Genomic DNA, 13705 nt, shown 5'->3' with positions numbered 1-13705 from the left:
TTAAAAAAAACTACTGTATGAACAATAAAGTTGACAAGTCATTGCTATCATATCAATGCTTTGTGTAATAAGTAAACTGAAACATGTAAACAAATAGGCTTATGAAGATTTCACAAGGTTATAATTTACATTCAAATCCCCCATGATAGGTATGCTACAACCATGTAATCTTGGTTTATAAAAAATCATATGTATATTAGGTCTATCAGTGAAAATGTAGAATATAAAATGTCCTTAACACAGATCACTGGCTCTACTGACAAAGAGTCTTGAGTATGACATTAGTTCATATTTCATCAGTTTAAAATGACAGACAGTTTACATTTCATAATCATGAGCATAAATTTCTCTGAAACATGTTTTTCAGACCAGGCCTTGAATTCCAGCCCCGTTTCTTGGCCAACACGTAGACGCATCCAAAGAGATCAGGGAACATTTTCATCAGGTCAACAGATTCTAAATCCTCAGCACTGCAGAAGGAGAAACAAACTCAGCCACCTTCAATTTATTGTACCTTTATTTAACTAGGCAAGTCAGTTATTAACAAATTCTTATTTTCAATGACGGCCTAGGAACAGTGGGTTAACTGCCTTGTTCAAGGGCAGAACGACAGATTTGGTAAGAGAGTGAAAACTGCTAGTACTGGGAAAAACATTAGTCTTACTTACTAGTGCTCATGGAGGTTGCGTATGAAGCGTAGTAACCCCAACATGTTCTCAGGGTAGGGCTTTTTGCCATCCATCTTTTTGATCAAATCAGACGGCAGCTGTGAACACAAAACAACAAGGTATGGAAAGGGATGCTGGCAAATATTGACTCCAAAGCTTCCCACAGTGTCAAGTTTGGTTGGATGTCCTTTGGGTGGTGGACCATTCTTGGTACACATAGGAAACTGTTGTGTGAAAAACCCAGCAGCTTTGCAGTTCTTGACACAAACCGGTGTGCCTGGCACCTACTAAAATAATTCTGTTTAAAGGCACTTATATACTACCGTTCAAAAGTTTGCGGTCACTTAGAAATGTCCTTGTTTTTGAAAGAAAAGCAAATTTTTTGTCCATTAAAATAACGTCAAATTGATCAGAAATACAGTGTAGACATTGTTAATGTTGTAAATGACTATTGTACCTGGAAACGGCAGATTTTTAATGAAATATCTACATAGACGTACAGAGGCCCATTATCAGCAACCATCACTCCTGTGTTCCAATGGCACGTTGTGTTAGCTAATCCAAGTTGATCATTTTAAAAGGCTAATTGATCATTAGAAGACCCTTTTGCAATTATGTTAGCACAGCTGAAAACTGTTCTGATTAAAGAAGCAATAAAAAAAACTGGCCTTCTTTAGACTAGTTGATTATCTGGAGCATCAGCATTTGTGGATTTGATTACAGGCTCAAAATGGCCAGAAACAAAGAACTTTCTTCTGAAACTCGTCCGTCTATTCTTGTTCTGAGAAATGAAGGCTATTCCACGTGAGAAATTGCCAAGAAAGGGAAGATCTCGTACAGCGCTGTGTACTACTCCCTTCACAGAACAGCGCAAACTGACTCTAACCAGAATAGAAAGAGGAGTGGGAGGCCCCGGTGCACAACTGAGCAAGAGGACAAGTACATCAGTGTTTAGTTTGAGAAACAGATGCCTCAAAAGTCCTCAACTGGCAGCTTCATTAAATAGTACCCGCAAAACACCAGTCTCAACGTCAACAGTGAAGAGGCGACTCCAGGATGCTGGCCTTCTAGGCAGAGTTCCTCTGTCCAGTGTCTGTGTTCTTTTGCCCATCTTAATCTTTTATTTTTATTGGCCAGTCTGAGATATGGCTTTTTCTTTGCAACTCTGCCTAGAAGGCCAGCATCCCAGAGTCTCCTCTTCCCTGTTGACTTTGAGACTGGTGTTTTGCAGATACTTTAAAAAACAAGGACATTTCAGTGACACCAAACTTTTGAACGGTAGTGTATATTTTGTCACACATACACAATCCATGTCTCAATTATCTCAAGGCTTAAAAATCCATCTTTAACCGGTCTCCTCCCCTTCATCTACACTGATAAAAGTGGATTTAACAAGATACATCAGTAAGGGATCATAGCTTTCACCTGGTCAGTCTGTCATGGAAAGAGCAGGTGTTCATAATGTTTTGTACACTCAGTGTACATGTACAGGTAAGTACACTGAACAAAAATATAAACACAACATGTAAAGCTTTGGTCCCATGTTTCATGAGCTGAAATAAAAGATCCCAGAAATGTTTGATACGCACAAAAACCTTATTTCTCTCAAATTTTGTGCGCAAATGTATTTATTTCCCTGTTAGTGAGCATTTCTCCTTTGCCAAGATAATCCAGCCACCTGACATGTGCGGCATATCAAGAAACTGATTAAAACAGCATGATCATTACACAGGTGCACCTTATGCTGGGGACAATAAGAGGTCACTAAAATGTGCAGTTTTGTCACACAACACAATGCCACAGATGTCTCAAGATTTGAGGGAGAGTGCAATTGATATTCTGACTGCAGGAATGTCCACCAGAGCTGTTGCCGGAGAATTGAATGTTAATTTCTCTACCATAAGCCGCTTCCAACATTGTTTTAGAGAATTTGGCAGTACGTCCAACTGGCCTCACAACCGCAGACCACGTGTATGGCGTCGTGTGGGCGAGCGGTTTGCCAAGCATTGGGGTTATTGTATGGGCAGGCATAAGCTACGGACACCTAACACAATTGCATTGTATCGATGGCAATTTAAATGCACAAAAATACCATGACGAGATCCGGAGGCCCATTTTTCTTAAAGGTATCTCTGACCAACAGATGTATATCTGTATTCCCAGTCATGTGAAATCTATAGATTAGGGTTTAATTCATTTATTTCAGTTGACTGATTTCCTCATATGAACTATAACTCAGTAAAATCATTGAAATGGTTGCATGTTGTGTTTATATTTTTGTTCAGTGTCAATTTAATAAAATGACCCATGGCTCACCTTGGATTTCCACTGACAGAAGGTTCTCTCCATGGCACTTTGTTTCAGAGCTTCTAGAAGTTTTGGGTCAGCATCACTATACTTCCCGACCTCCTTCTCATTCCCAATTCTTCTCAAGTACTCAACTCTCCTGAAAGACAACAGTGTGCAGTACAAAATGTCTAGTCAATACATACATGTTGCATATTTTATATACTTGGGCATTGGCTCTTCTTGTGCTCAAGCTAACGCATCCTAGCAAGCATCTTAACAAGTTATCCATGTTTATCTGTGTGATAAGTTCTCATGGTCAGTATTTGCAGACATAGCTCCGTCTAGAAATGTAAGAGTGGTTACATTTCTCCAGCTGCATCCCTCAGCAGTTTACTATAAAAACTGCCAGATGAACTCTTAATTTTAGCTTGAATCCCAGATTGCCCCTTTAACCAAACCTTTTGATTGACTCGTATTAGCAGTTCTTCTTACCTCTCCTCATCCCAGAAGTACGGGTGATCCAAGGTCTCCTCCACAGTAGGTCTCTTTTTTGGGTCTTCGTTGATCATCCACTCAATGAGGTCCTTTGCAACCTCATCTACAACGTTATCCAGATTGTACTGCCCATCCAGAATGTTGCTCTCACATCGAGGACCTCTGCCAAAGGGGTGGTGTCCACCAGAGAGTATGTAATATGTCAACATCCCAACCACCTGGAAATGACAGTAAGCAATTGAACAATTAGAAAGATATTATGGAAACCAAGATATGGTTACCTATTTTCATTACACAAACCTGAATATCAGTGCTCCGCTTATATCTGATATCGCTGTCTTCATCCAACGTTTCCCTGGCCATCCAGCATTTTGTTCCGGCACTTCTTGTGTTTACAGTTGTTTGTTCCGTGGTCAATTGTCGACTTATACCAAAATCCGCTAATCTTGCCCTGCCGTTAACATCTGTTCAGAAAAACATGCTAACAGTTTAATAATGACGTGTGGTTTAAAAACATCAGAATTATCATTATTGTTAAATTATAGAACAACATCGTTGTATATTATATTTTATTCCAATGATCAGTGCCGTTTAAAACGGACATTGAATGTATATTCAAAATAAAGTACATATGACAACATATTCTCCTCAATGCTTTTCACATTACTCCCTGATTGATGCTCATTGGTTTGTGTCTTCTGCTGTCTCTGCAAACAGGAGGTTAAGTCAAGACATAATAAAATGTGGTCTTACCTATCAAAACATTCTGGGGTTTGATATCCCTGTGGAGTATGTTGGTGTCTTTTCTGTGAAGCACTCCTAGACTAGAGAGAACATCATGTACAATTTCCTTCAGAACATAAGGGTTGTCCTTTGGTAAGTGGTCTTTGATGTATTCATCCAAGGTGTATTCGCACAGCTGAAGAACAAGGTAGCCAAAGATTGTATCATCGGCAAAGTCAACATATCTTACAATGTAGGGATTATCAAGTTTAGGAAGACGTAGAAATTCCTCCTCAGTCTTGAGAACTTGATAGTTTATTCGGGTCATTCTCTTAACTGCTACTTCAGTGCCATCATCCCTCAGGCCCAAGAAGACCTCAGTTCCATCACTTCCCTTTGCTATGCGAAAGTAATTATCATCATGTATAAGAGTGAGGTTTCCCACTTTATAAACTTTACTTTCATCCATGTTGGCAAGCTTCTCTAACTGTGTCTCCCACCGCTTGCTGACTTTGTGCCATTTGCGCTGTAATGGTGACGTGTCAGTGGTGGGGTGGAACGGCTTCACACTTGAACACTCATCAAGGCCAGATTCCTCAACAGGAGTAGATGAAGTATTGAAGGCTAAACATGTATTATTTTCTTGTGTGCCTGTCTCTTCTTTTGGTATGTCTTGCTTTTCTGCCTTTCTCCTCTTCTTCTTCTTCTTCTTCTTGGTTTCTGACAAATGACTGTCTTTTGAATCTTCACTTGCTGACTTGGAGACAGAACGTTGTCTGTCTAAGGACCTGTTTAGATCTCTCAGCTTTACTTTCAGGTTTTCATCCCTTCCCCAGTTAAGTAGTCCTTCAGGTACCAGAGTCAGTCCCAGAGAGCTGATGTAACCAGGAACACAACTAAATGTGTAAAGATCTGCTAGCAAGGCATAGGCATACATCTTCAATTCAGAGGAATAACCCTCCCTCTGTGTGCATGGGACAATGTGCTTGCATATTTTCTCAAGGTCAGAGTTGCTCCAACGATCCTTGTCTTTTGTCTTCTGTGTGATGCCATAGAGTATAACAATGATCAATGGCATGTGATAATCTTCTGTTTTACAGGAAAGCAGTTTCACTAACTCAGGAATTAGGGTAAGTGACACCTCATTAGGTATTTCCTCCACGGCACAAACAACTTTATCCAAGGATATCAATGCAACTCTCCTAAATTTCAGAGGAACTGTGGACAGACGTCTGCTTACATCTTCAACATAGGAAACTAGTTTCTTGGAGTCGTTCAACCATTTAATGGCTTTCTGGAAGTATTCGTCTTCATTTGCACCTTCAATGTTAAAGCACATGTCAATCATAGTGAGGTGGGTTTGTGGGTTCTCCTCTAGTAAGTGAAGATCATAGTGCTTGAAAACATCTGTTGGGGATGTTTGTTTTATTGCTTGTGCAAAATGTAAAAAAAGCTTGATTTTGAAAAAGAACCCACTCTCTTCAGCAAAGTTTCCAATTATTGTGGCCAATTTCTGATCAATTGCAGGATGGACGCCATGATTTAGCCAAATTAAAGCTCCAGATTCTAGCAACTTCTTCACAATATCCTCTCTGTCATGTGCTAATTGAAGTGGAAAGAATGGTTGTTCTGCTAGACCATTTGGATCTGCCTTTGCTTCCAGTAATGTTGTCACTATATTCACTGGAACTTTACACAGTCCAGCATAATGCAGTGGCGCTAAATATCTCTTTGATGGTTTGTTGGGGTCAGCACCTTTTCCCAGAAGAAATGTACAAATCTTCTGATTTGAAAATGCAACAGCAGCAATTAAAGGGGTTACTTCATTTTGTAACTCAACACAAGGGTACAATGCATTGATGTCCTTGCCTCTAATCAATTTCTTCAGCCTCTCCAGATTATTTTTAACAATGCACTTTATAATAGGATCTGTTGGCCCTGAGATTTTGGCCAGATGTTCAAAAACGTCTTCCATAATTCCTATCAATTTTTTCTACGCAGGGATATCTGAGGGAGAAAAAGTCATGAGTATATTTTTCAATTAAATCAAATTGAAATGGGATCCATAGTAACTTAACATGATATTTTCAGTATGCTCTTGTATGTTAAATAACAGTGTATAATATCCTCTTATAATGTATATGTTATTAGTGTCTAAATAGATACAGTGAATATACTGTACAGTACAATTGGTTTTGTTCATTGGGAGAATAATAAATCAAATAAATCTTGCAGTTTTACATCTCTGGTGCATACCTGTGTGGTGCCTTTACCTGACTGAAATACTATTAAAGCTGTTTTATATTATGTCAAATGTAGAGTTAGGATTTGTTATAACTTGGAAAGAGCAGCATTCATTGGACTGTGCCAATACTCTCAAAAATCGACTTTAAAAGTACGTACCCCTTAGAGTTCTTGGAGCAGAAACGTTCTCTCTCAGCCCGAAGCTCACAGTGCCAACTCTACTGATGTGGAAGAGACACAATTTAAAGTTCTTCCTGAAACCCAACCTAGACTGGTACAACAGGTATATTTGGTGCTTTAGACAACTCTTCTTACATTTGTTTTCACAATCTTGATCATGGAAACAGCAACATTTCCGGCACTGTACCCAAAAACTCATCAGTACTATACACAAGGAAACCCAAAGAGATGTAAATCGACTTTAGGAAAAAATAAACCAAGCCTATCCCCACTATCAATACATGGAGTGGATATTGAGATTATGTCAGTACTTGAGGAGAACCCCTGATTACAAGCTGAATTGGAACATCAATTCCGTCACCAGGGTTGGGGAGCATTGAAAAAGGCTCAAGTTTAAGTTTGTTCCACCTGAGCGAGTCTGACCAGAAGGCAGAGACCACTACGATGACACACCAAATGTGTTTGATGGATCGAGGGAAAAGAGCAGGAATAGGCTTTTGTAGGCTACAGTCCAAGCCATGTCTTCCAATGGTGCGACTGCTGTCAGCATCCAAAGAGTATTCAACTTAAATAAACGCTTGGAGGTAAGGATGACAGCAGTGGTGTAGTCTACATATCTACATAGCGCAATTGATGTGAATCACACTGCTGCTCTCTCATTTAGTTATTTACGCCTTACGGATTGTGGTTGTTGTGGATGGCTGTTCACAATTCTAAATTAGTATTTGAACCCAAATCTAAATTAGTATTTGAACCTGAGGGGCCCCTGTGTTGAGGATCAGCGTGGCAGATGTGTTGTTACCTACCCTTACCACCCCGGGGCGGCCCGTCAGGAAGTCCAGGATCCAGTTGCCGAGGGAGGTGTTTAGTCCCAGGGTCCTTATCTTAGTGATGAGCTTTGAGGGCACTTTGGTGTTGAATGCTGAGCTGTAGTCAAGGAATAGCATTCTCACGTAGGTGTTCCTTTTGTCCAGGTGGGAAAGAGCAGTGTGGAGTGCAATAGAGATTGCATCATCTGTGGATCTGTTGGGGCGGTATGCAAATTGGAGTGGGTCTAGGATTTCTGGGATAATGGTGTTGATGTTGCTTCAGACGTGAGTGCTACGGGTCGGTAGTAATTTAGGCAGGTTACCTTAGTGTTCTTGGGCACAGGGACTATGGTGGTCTGCTTGAAACATGTTGGTATTACACTCGGTCAGGGACAGGTTGAAAATGTCGGTGAAGGCACATGCCAGTTGGTCAGCGCATGCTCGGAGTACACATCCAGGTAATCCGTCTGGCCCTGCGGCCTTGTGACTGTTGACCTATTTAAAAAGGTCCTACTCACATCGGCTACAGAGAACGAGATCACACAGTCGTCCGGAACAGCTGATGCGCTCGTGCATGCTTCGGTGTTGCTTGCCTCGAAGCGAGCATAGAAGTTATTTAACTCGTCTGGTAGGCTTGTGTCACTTGGCAGCTCGCGGCTGTGCTTCCCTTTTGTAGTCCATATTAGTTTGTAAGCCCTGCCACATCCGACGAGAGTCGGAGCCGGTGTAATACAATTCAATCTTAGTCCTGTATTGACGCTTTGCCTGTTTGATGATTCGTCGGAGGGCATAGCAGGATTTCTTATAAGCGTCCGGGTTAGAGTCCCGCTCCTTGAAAGCGGCAGCTCTACCCTTTAGCTCAGTTCGGATGTTGTCTGTAATCCATGGCTTCTGGTTGGGGTATGTACGTACGGTCACTGTGGGGATGACATCATCGATGGACTTATTGATGAAGCCAGTGACTGATGTGGTGTACTCCTCAAATGCCATTGGAAGAATCACGGAACATTTTCCAGTCTGTGCTAGCAAAACAGTCCTGTAGCTTCTGACCACTTCCTTATTGAGCGAGTCACTGGTACTTCATGCTTTAGATTTTGCTTGTAAGCAGGAATCAGGAGGATAGAGTTATGGTCAGATTTACCAAATGGAGGGTGAGAGAGCTTTGTACGCATCTCTGTATGTGGAGTAAAGGTGGCCTATACGTTTTTTTACCTCTGGTTGCACATTTAACATGCTGGTAGAAATTAGTTAAAACTGATTTAATTTTCCCTGCATTAAAGTCCCCTGCCACTAGGAGCGCTCTGCCTCTGGTTGAGCATTTTCCTGTTTGCTTATGGCCCTATACAGCTCGTTGAGTGCCGTCTTAGTGCCAGCATCGGTTTGTGGTGGTAAATAGACAACTACGAAAAATAGATGAAAACTCTCTTGGTAAATAGTGTGGTCTACAGCTTATCATTAGATATTCTACCTCAGGCAAGCAAAACCTTGAGACTTCCTTAATATTATATTTTGTGCACCAGCTGTTATTTACAAATAGACACAGACCATCACCCCTTGTCTTAATGGAGGAAGCTGTTCTATCTTGCCGATGGACCGAAAATCCCGCCAGCTGTATGTTATCCATGTCGTCGTTCAGCCACGACTCTGTGAAATATAATATTTTACAGTTTTTTATGTCCCGATGGTAAGATATCCTTCATCAGAGCTCATCCATTTTGTTATCCAATGATTGCAAGTTGGCTAATAGGACTGATGGTAGCCTCCTTTTTCTCCGTCTTTTCTTCACACAAATGACAGGGATTTGGGGCTGTTCCCGAGAAAGCAATATATATTTTGCGTCAGACTCAATAAAGAAAAAAATCTTTGTCCAGTTTGAGGTGAGTAATCGCTGTTCTGATGTCCAGAAGTTATTTTTGGTCATAAGTGACGGTAGCAGCAACATTATGTACAAAATTAGTAAAAACACTAGTTAAAACCAATGCGAAAAAACTAACAAAATAGCACAGTTGGTTAGGAGCACATAAAATGGCAGCCATCCCCCTCAGGCTCCATTCTACCTATGATTTTGTTATCTGATAAACTATTTTTATTTCGCTGTATAAAAACATTGAGTTCATGAATGATGGTTTATATGCATACACCTCTACTTAGGCTATAGACTACATCCGATGAGGTAGTCGTGCCTGGAGAAGTGAGTATTACTCAGATGTTGCCAAAACATTTCCAACAGCCCGCCCGGAGAAAGAAAGGCTCCCTGTGTGAAACATTCTATGAGAAACAGTAACATACACTCTGAAATACCTAACATGCTAAATCTCATCCTGGTCTTTCACCGTCAGACCAACCCAAGCTGTACTGTGCAACTAGTCTAATAGTAGGCTTACTATTGAAACAGATAACCGAGGCTGTCAACTGAGTCAGAAATTCACAGGTTTCCACATTTTTTCAGGTTTTAGTTGGTTGTTGCATCTTTTAATTCCCTCCCTTTCTAACACATTGACAGAGATGGAACAATGAAACCGCTTGCATGTGCAGTGCACATTTTAGAACAGTGTTTTCCTGCATGCATAGGCCTACCGCCATGTGTTTTTCTGTGCTGCATGGATCTGCGTGGATCACCAGTGTTGTTGAATGAATCATTGCTGTATGGTGCACTCAAAATGTAGCTATTATAGTTGGGTAGCCAATCTAGACTACTGCTCAAATGTTGCTGTAATGGGACTACATGTTTCTGTTTTACATGCTGTTTTGTTTTTTGGTTATTAATTGTCAGGCTTTAAAAACCAAAGCCAGATTGCAACATTTTAGTAGCCTAGCTCAGACTGTGGTATGTGTCTGTGCACTTTCGCTCCACTGTAAATGGGACACATGAAAGCTGTATTTTCATAAAGTAGATGACTTAACTGTTTACTCATTTATACTCACTTGTGTGTCCTATTCGGCCCATGGGTCTTGTGTTTGACACATGTGCAATAGCCTATTAGCCACGTTATGACTGACTTGTGATCATTTCCCTTGCTAGTTTGATTGTATTGACATTCCCAGCCTTAGTTTCAGTCTTCCGTTTTTGTTCAAAATATTGAGTCATTGAAACTGAAACAGTGCCTCCCGAATGGGTGGAGACAGTAAACAATGTAGCAGGCCAGCTGTTATTTACAACCTGATAGCAATATTTTTTGGGACTACAAAGAAATGTATTGGTGAATTATATGAATCATGCATTGAACTGCATCCATCTATTCTGCCAACAATGCCTTACTGTTTGTTATGGAATAATTTTTTACAAATATTTTTAAAATATCTTATAAAGTTGGTATTGAAGCATAAGCTGGGAATTTGATATTTTTGACTGATATGATTGTCTGTTTCATATCGGCAAAGTAGTTGAAACGTTGTCAGTTCTGCTTGAACTCTGACACAACTAAAGTAATTATCACAACAGAACTACTAGTAGGTGTCACACCCTGATCTGTTTCACCTGTCCTTGTGATTGTCTCCACCCCCTCCAGGTGTCACTTATTTTCCCTGCTGTATTTATCCCTGTGTTTCCTGTCTCTCTGTTCCAGTTCGTCTTGTATGTTCAAGTCAACCGGTGTGGTTTTCACTGTGCTCCTGATTTTGTATTCTCGTCTACTAGTCCTCCCGGTTTGCCTGTTTTTTGGACTCTATTCCCGCCTGCCTTACCATTCTGCCTGCCCTGACTTGGAGCCTGCCTGCCGTTCTGTACCTCTGGAACGCTGAACTGGTTTTGACTTTTTGCCTGTCCACGACCATTCTCTTGCCTTCTCCTTTAGGATTGTTAATAAACATCTTGGACTCTAACCATCTGCCTCCTGTGTCTGCATCTGGGTCTCGCCTTGTGCCCTTATAGTAGGTCTAGTTAACGTTAGCAAACGTGAAAGAAATACATAAGATGACACTTATAAATTGACTTCAAATAATTTACTCTAGCAAGTTTCACACTGGTGCGCTGCAGTAAGTAAATTGGAAGTTGAATCCATCACTTCCGTTGTTTGGCTGTGCATATAGCAAAGGTTGAACATTTGGTGGATTCTTAATGAGAACTGAGACCCTACAATGTTGGCAACACTGTCTTGACTATGTCCTATCAAAGCATCCTAACCTTCTGCATTATGGGGAGGATTACTGGCAGTTCAAAACAGATTAACAAAATAATCAACTTAACAAACAATATTACCTCTGCTTAATTTCCCTAGCATCACCATGCTTAGTGACAGGTGCCCACAACATATTGCTGATGACCCTACCCATATTCTAAACAGAACAGTCTTAAATACAAACCTTATTCTTAAAATGTACTTACCTCATTAGAGGAGAAACGTCCTCTCACCTCGATGCTTACAGTGCCCACTGTACTGAGGAAGAGACAGCAATAAAAGTACTTCCCGAAAGCCAACCTAGAATGATATCTGGTACATGTACGGTAGTACTTTAGCCATATGCAAATTGGATGGGGTGGGCTGAGTCCCAGGAACAACAGACATCCCAATGATGAGGTCATGATGGGGAAACAATTGCAGCCAGCACTTTTCTATGGGACCCATATCCTCCATCACTCATTTGCCTCCTGCTGTCAGGAAGGTATGAATTTGAATTGATTTGACTAAAATCAAGTCCTATACTTTCAGAGGACAGACACCCTGTTTAGACCTAATGCTTAAGAACGGACGCTTTCCTTCATTTGAAACTTCTCAAAAGAAACAAAACTAAAACTCTCATTCAAAGTACTTTGAGATTTAAAGTTGTATCAGACTTGAATCTGATGAACAGTCAGTCTTTTATGTGAAACTGCTGTGATAGAAGTCATGTTGTGCTGCAAAGAGCTGAGACCTGAGAAACCATCAGAGGTAAATGAGGTCAAAACCTAGAGTTTTCACTGCAGCACTGTGGGTAAGTGATGAAAGCAGACGTAGTTGTCAACACAGTTAGAATTACTGCAGCAGGGACTTCAGTGCAGTGCTGAGCCACGTCCGTCCCATTGTCTCAGACTGGAGCTAAAGGAGTCTTCCTTTTCATAGGACCCAGCAACAGGCCTGGTGGAAAGCAGAGATTAGATGTGCACCATCTCAGCAGCCAGGAGATGGCACTAAAGAACAGGGCTGCGATCTCACTTTCTATGATGGCTTGAATATGTCTAAATAGATTATATTATGGATGACGCAAGCAACAAACAGTAATATCTCTCAATGTAGTTCCTGTGGTGTTGGGCCCCTCCACTGTAGTTGGGGCCATTGAAGCGGTCTGCCAAGAAGTTAATGATGCGGTCCTTCAGAACTTATTTGTAACATATTGTACAATTTGGAATTCGTAACATATCAACCTAATTGCACAAACAAAATTGCAGGACTTATCATATGAAATGGATGGTGTAATACACAATTGTTGAATTGAACACTACTTTCAAAACGAATGGCTGAAATTTAACATTTAGAAAGAAAACTATTTAAAAAGTGCTGGAACAAGAATTAGAATGGAAGGGTGTGTATACTTAAAACAGACAAGACGTCTTGGTTTCAAAGAGGAACAGAAGACAAATGTCTGTGTTTCGGTACTGAAGAGCTATAGCAAGCACAAAGGTGTGGCATTTAGGTTTACAGACACCATGCAGGAGCGACAACACAGCGTCACCTAACCTGTGTCAGAATTCCTGACGATTCGGAGGTCTGTTTTCTTTGTTGTGGTTGATCTGGTACTGGATATGTGGCTGATTGTGGCTTTGTACCAGGAAGGAGGTCCATGTTTATCTGGGGCTGCTGGCGTTTCTGCTGCTGAGATTTGTTATATATGTCAGCTGTTGCAGGTGGGTGGGGATGTACGGGAGGGTTGATAAAAATGACAGTTCAATTTAGCTATTTGATACCTTTTATTATATAGAGACTTGCTGGATTCTTTTGTGGTGTTCAATTCATAGAAAACTGATGCTTCTCAGTTCTATCCACAAAAGGGCATCAGAGCTCCTTGATTGAATCACTGAATAGAGAGAGCAATACAGTTGTTTCAATGCACACTTGGTAGACTTCCTTTTCATACCAAGCAATACACAGTAATTATTATTTTTTTAATTGTAGAATGTAAACACTTTGATCCAGACATCTCTAGAAGATCTCATCCAGATAATTCATATTATTACAAATCCCGTAAACCTTCAAATAAAAACAACCATGAATGTTTGAGATGTTAGATTAGAAGTGTCACTGAGGCATATTTTATGTTGTCTAACAGCTGTGTTAAAATGGAGAAAAAAAGAAAAAAAGTGGACAACACTGGATGAAACCT

The 13705-nt window shown here is 40.6% G+C and overlaps 1 protein-coding gene across 2 annotated transcripts; it reads right to left on the bottom strand.

Annotated features, from left to right (window-relative positions):
* Positions 1–6: 6 nt before the first annotated feature.
* Positions 7–5341, bottom strand: LOC139534234 (uncharacterized). 2 transcript variants are annotated; one of them, XM_071333179.1, is made up of 6 exons: positions 4206–5341; positions 3753–3916; positions 3450–3670; positions 2985–3114; positions 669–766; positions 7–470 (listed from the first exon to the last, which is right to left on the bottom strand). In XM_071333179.1, exons 1-6 carry the CDS (start codon positions 5251–5253, stop codon positions 332–334), a joined length of 1800 nt encoding a protein of 599 aa, XP_071189280.1. In that variant the 5' UTR covers positions 5254–5341; the 3' UTR covers positions 7–331. The 2 variants fall into 2 exon arrangements, with proteins under 2 accessions (XP_071189280.1, XP_071189281.1); XM_071333180.1 differs by having other exon boundaries at positions 3753–5341.
* Between the last annotated feature and the right edge of the window lie 8364 nt (positions 5342–13705).

Source organism: Salvelinus alpinus, chromosome 11, assembly GCF_045679555.1.
Source record: "Salvelinus alpinus chromosome 11, SLU_Salpinus.1, whole genome shotgun sequence".
Classification (NCBI taxonomy): domain Eukaryota; kingdom Metazoa; phylum Chordata; class Actinopteri; order Salmoniformes; family Salmonidae; genus Salvelinus; species Salvelinus alpinus.
Note: the sequence above shows the minus strand (reverse complement) of the source record. Positions and strands in the feature narration are given on the sequence as shown.

What these genes read in the sequence shown, in the direction of transcription:
- LOC139534234 (XM_071333179.1), bottom strand. Translation starts at nt 5,253, where the DNA reads ATGCCATTGATCATTGTTATACTCTATGGCATCACACAGAAGACAAAA. An exon ending in AGCGGAGCACTGATATTCAG is followed by an intron (nt 3,671 to 3,752) that starts GTTTGTGTAATG and finishes TGTCATTTCCAG; the next exon opens with GTGGTTGGGATGTTGACATA. An exon ending in TACTTCTGGGATGAGGAGAG is followed by an intron (nt 3,115 to 3,449) that starts GTAAGAAGAACT and finishes GTTGTCTTTCAG; the next exon opens with GAGAGTTGAGTACTTGAGAA.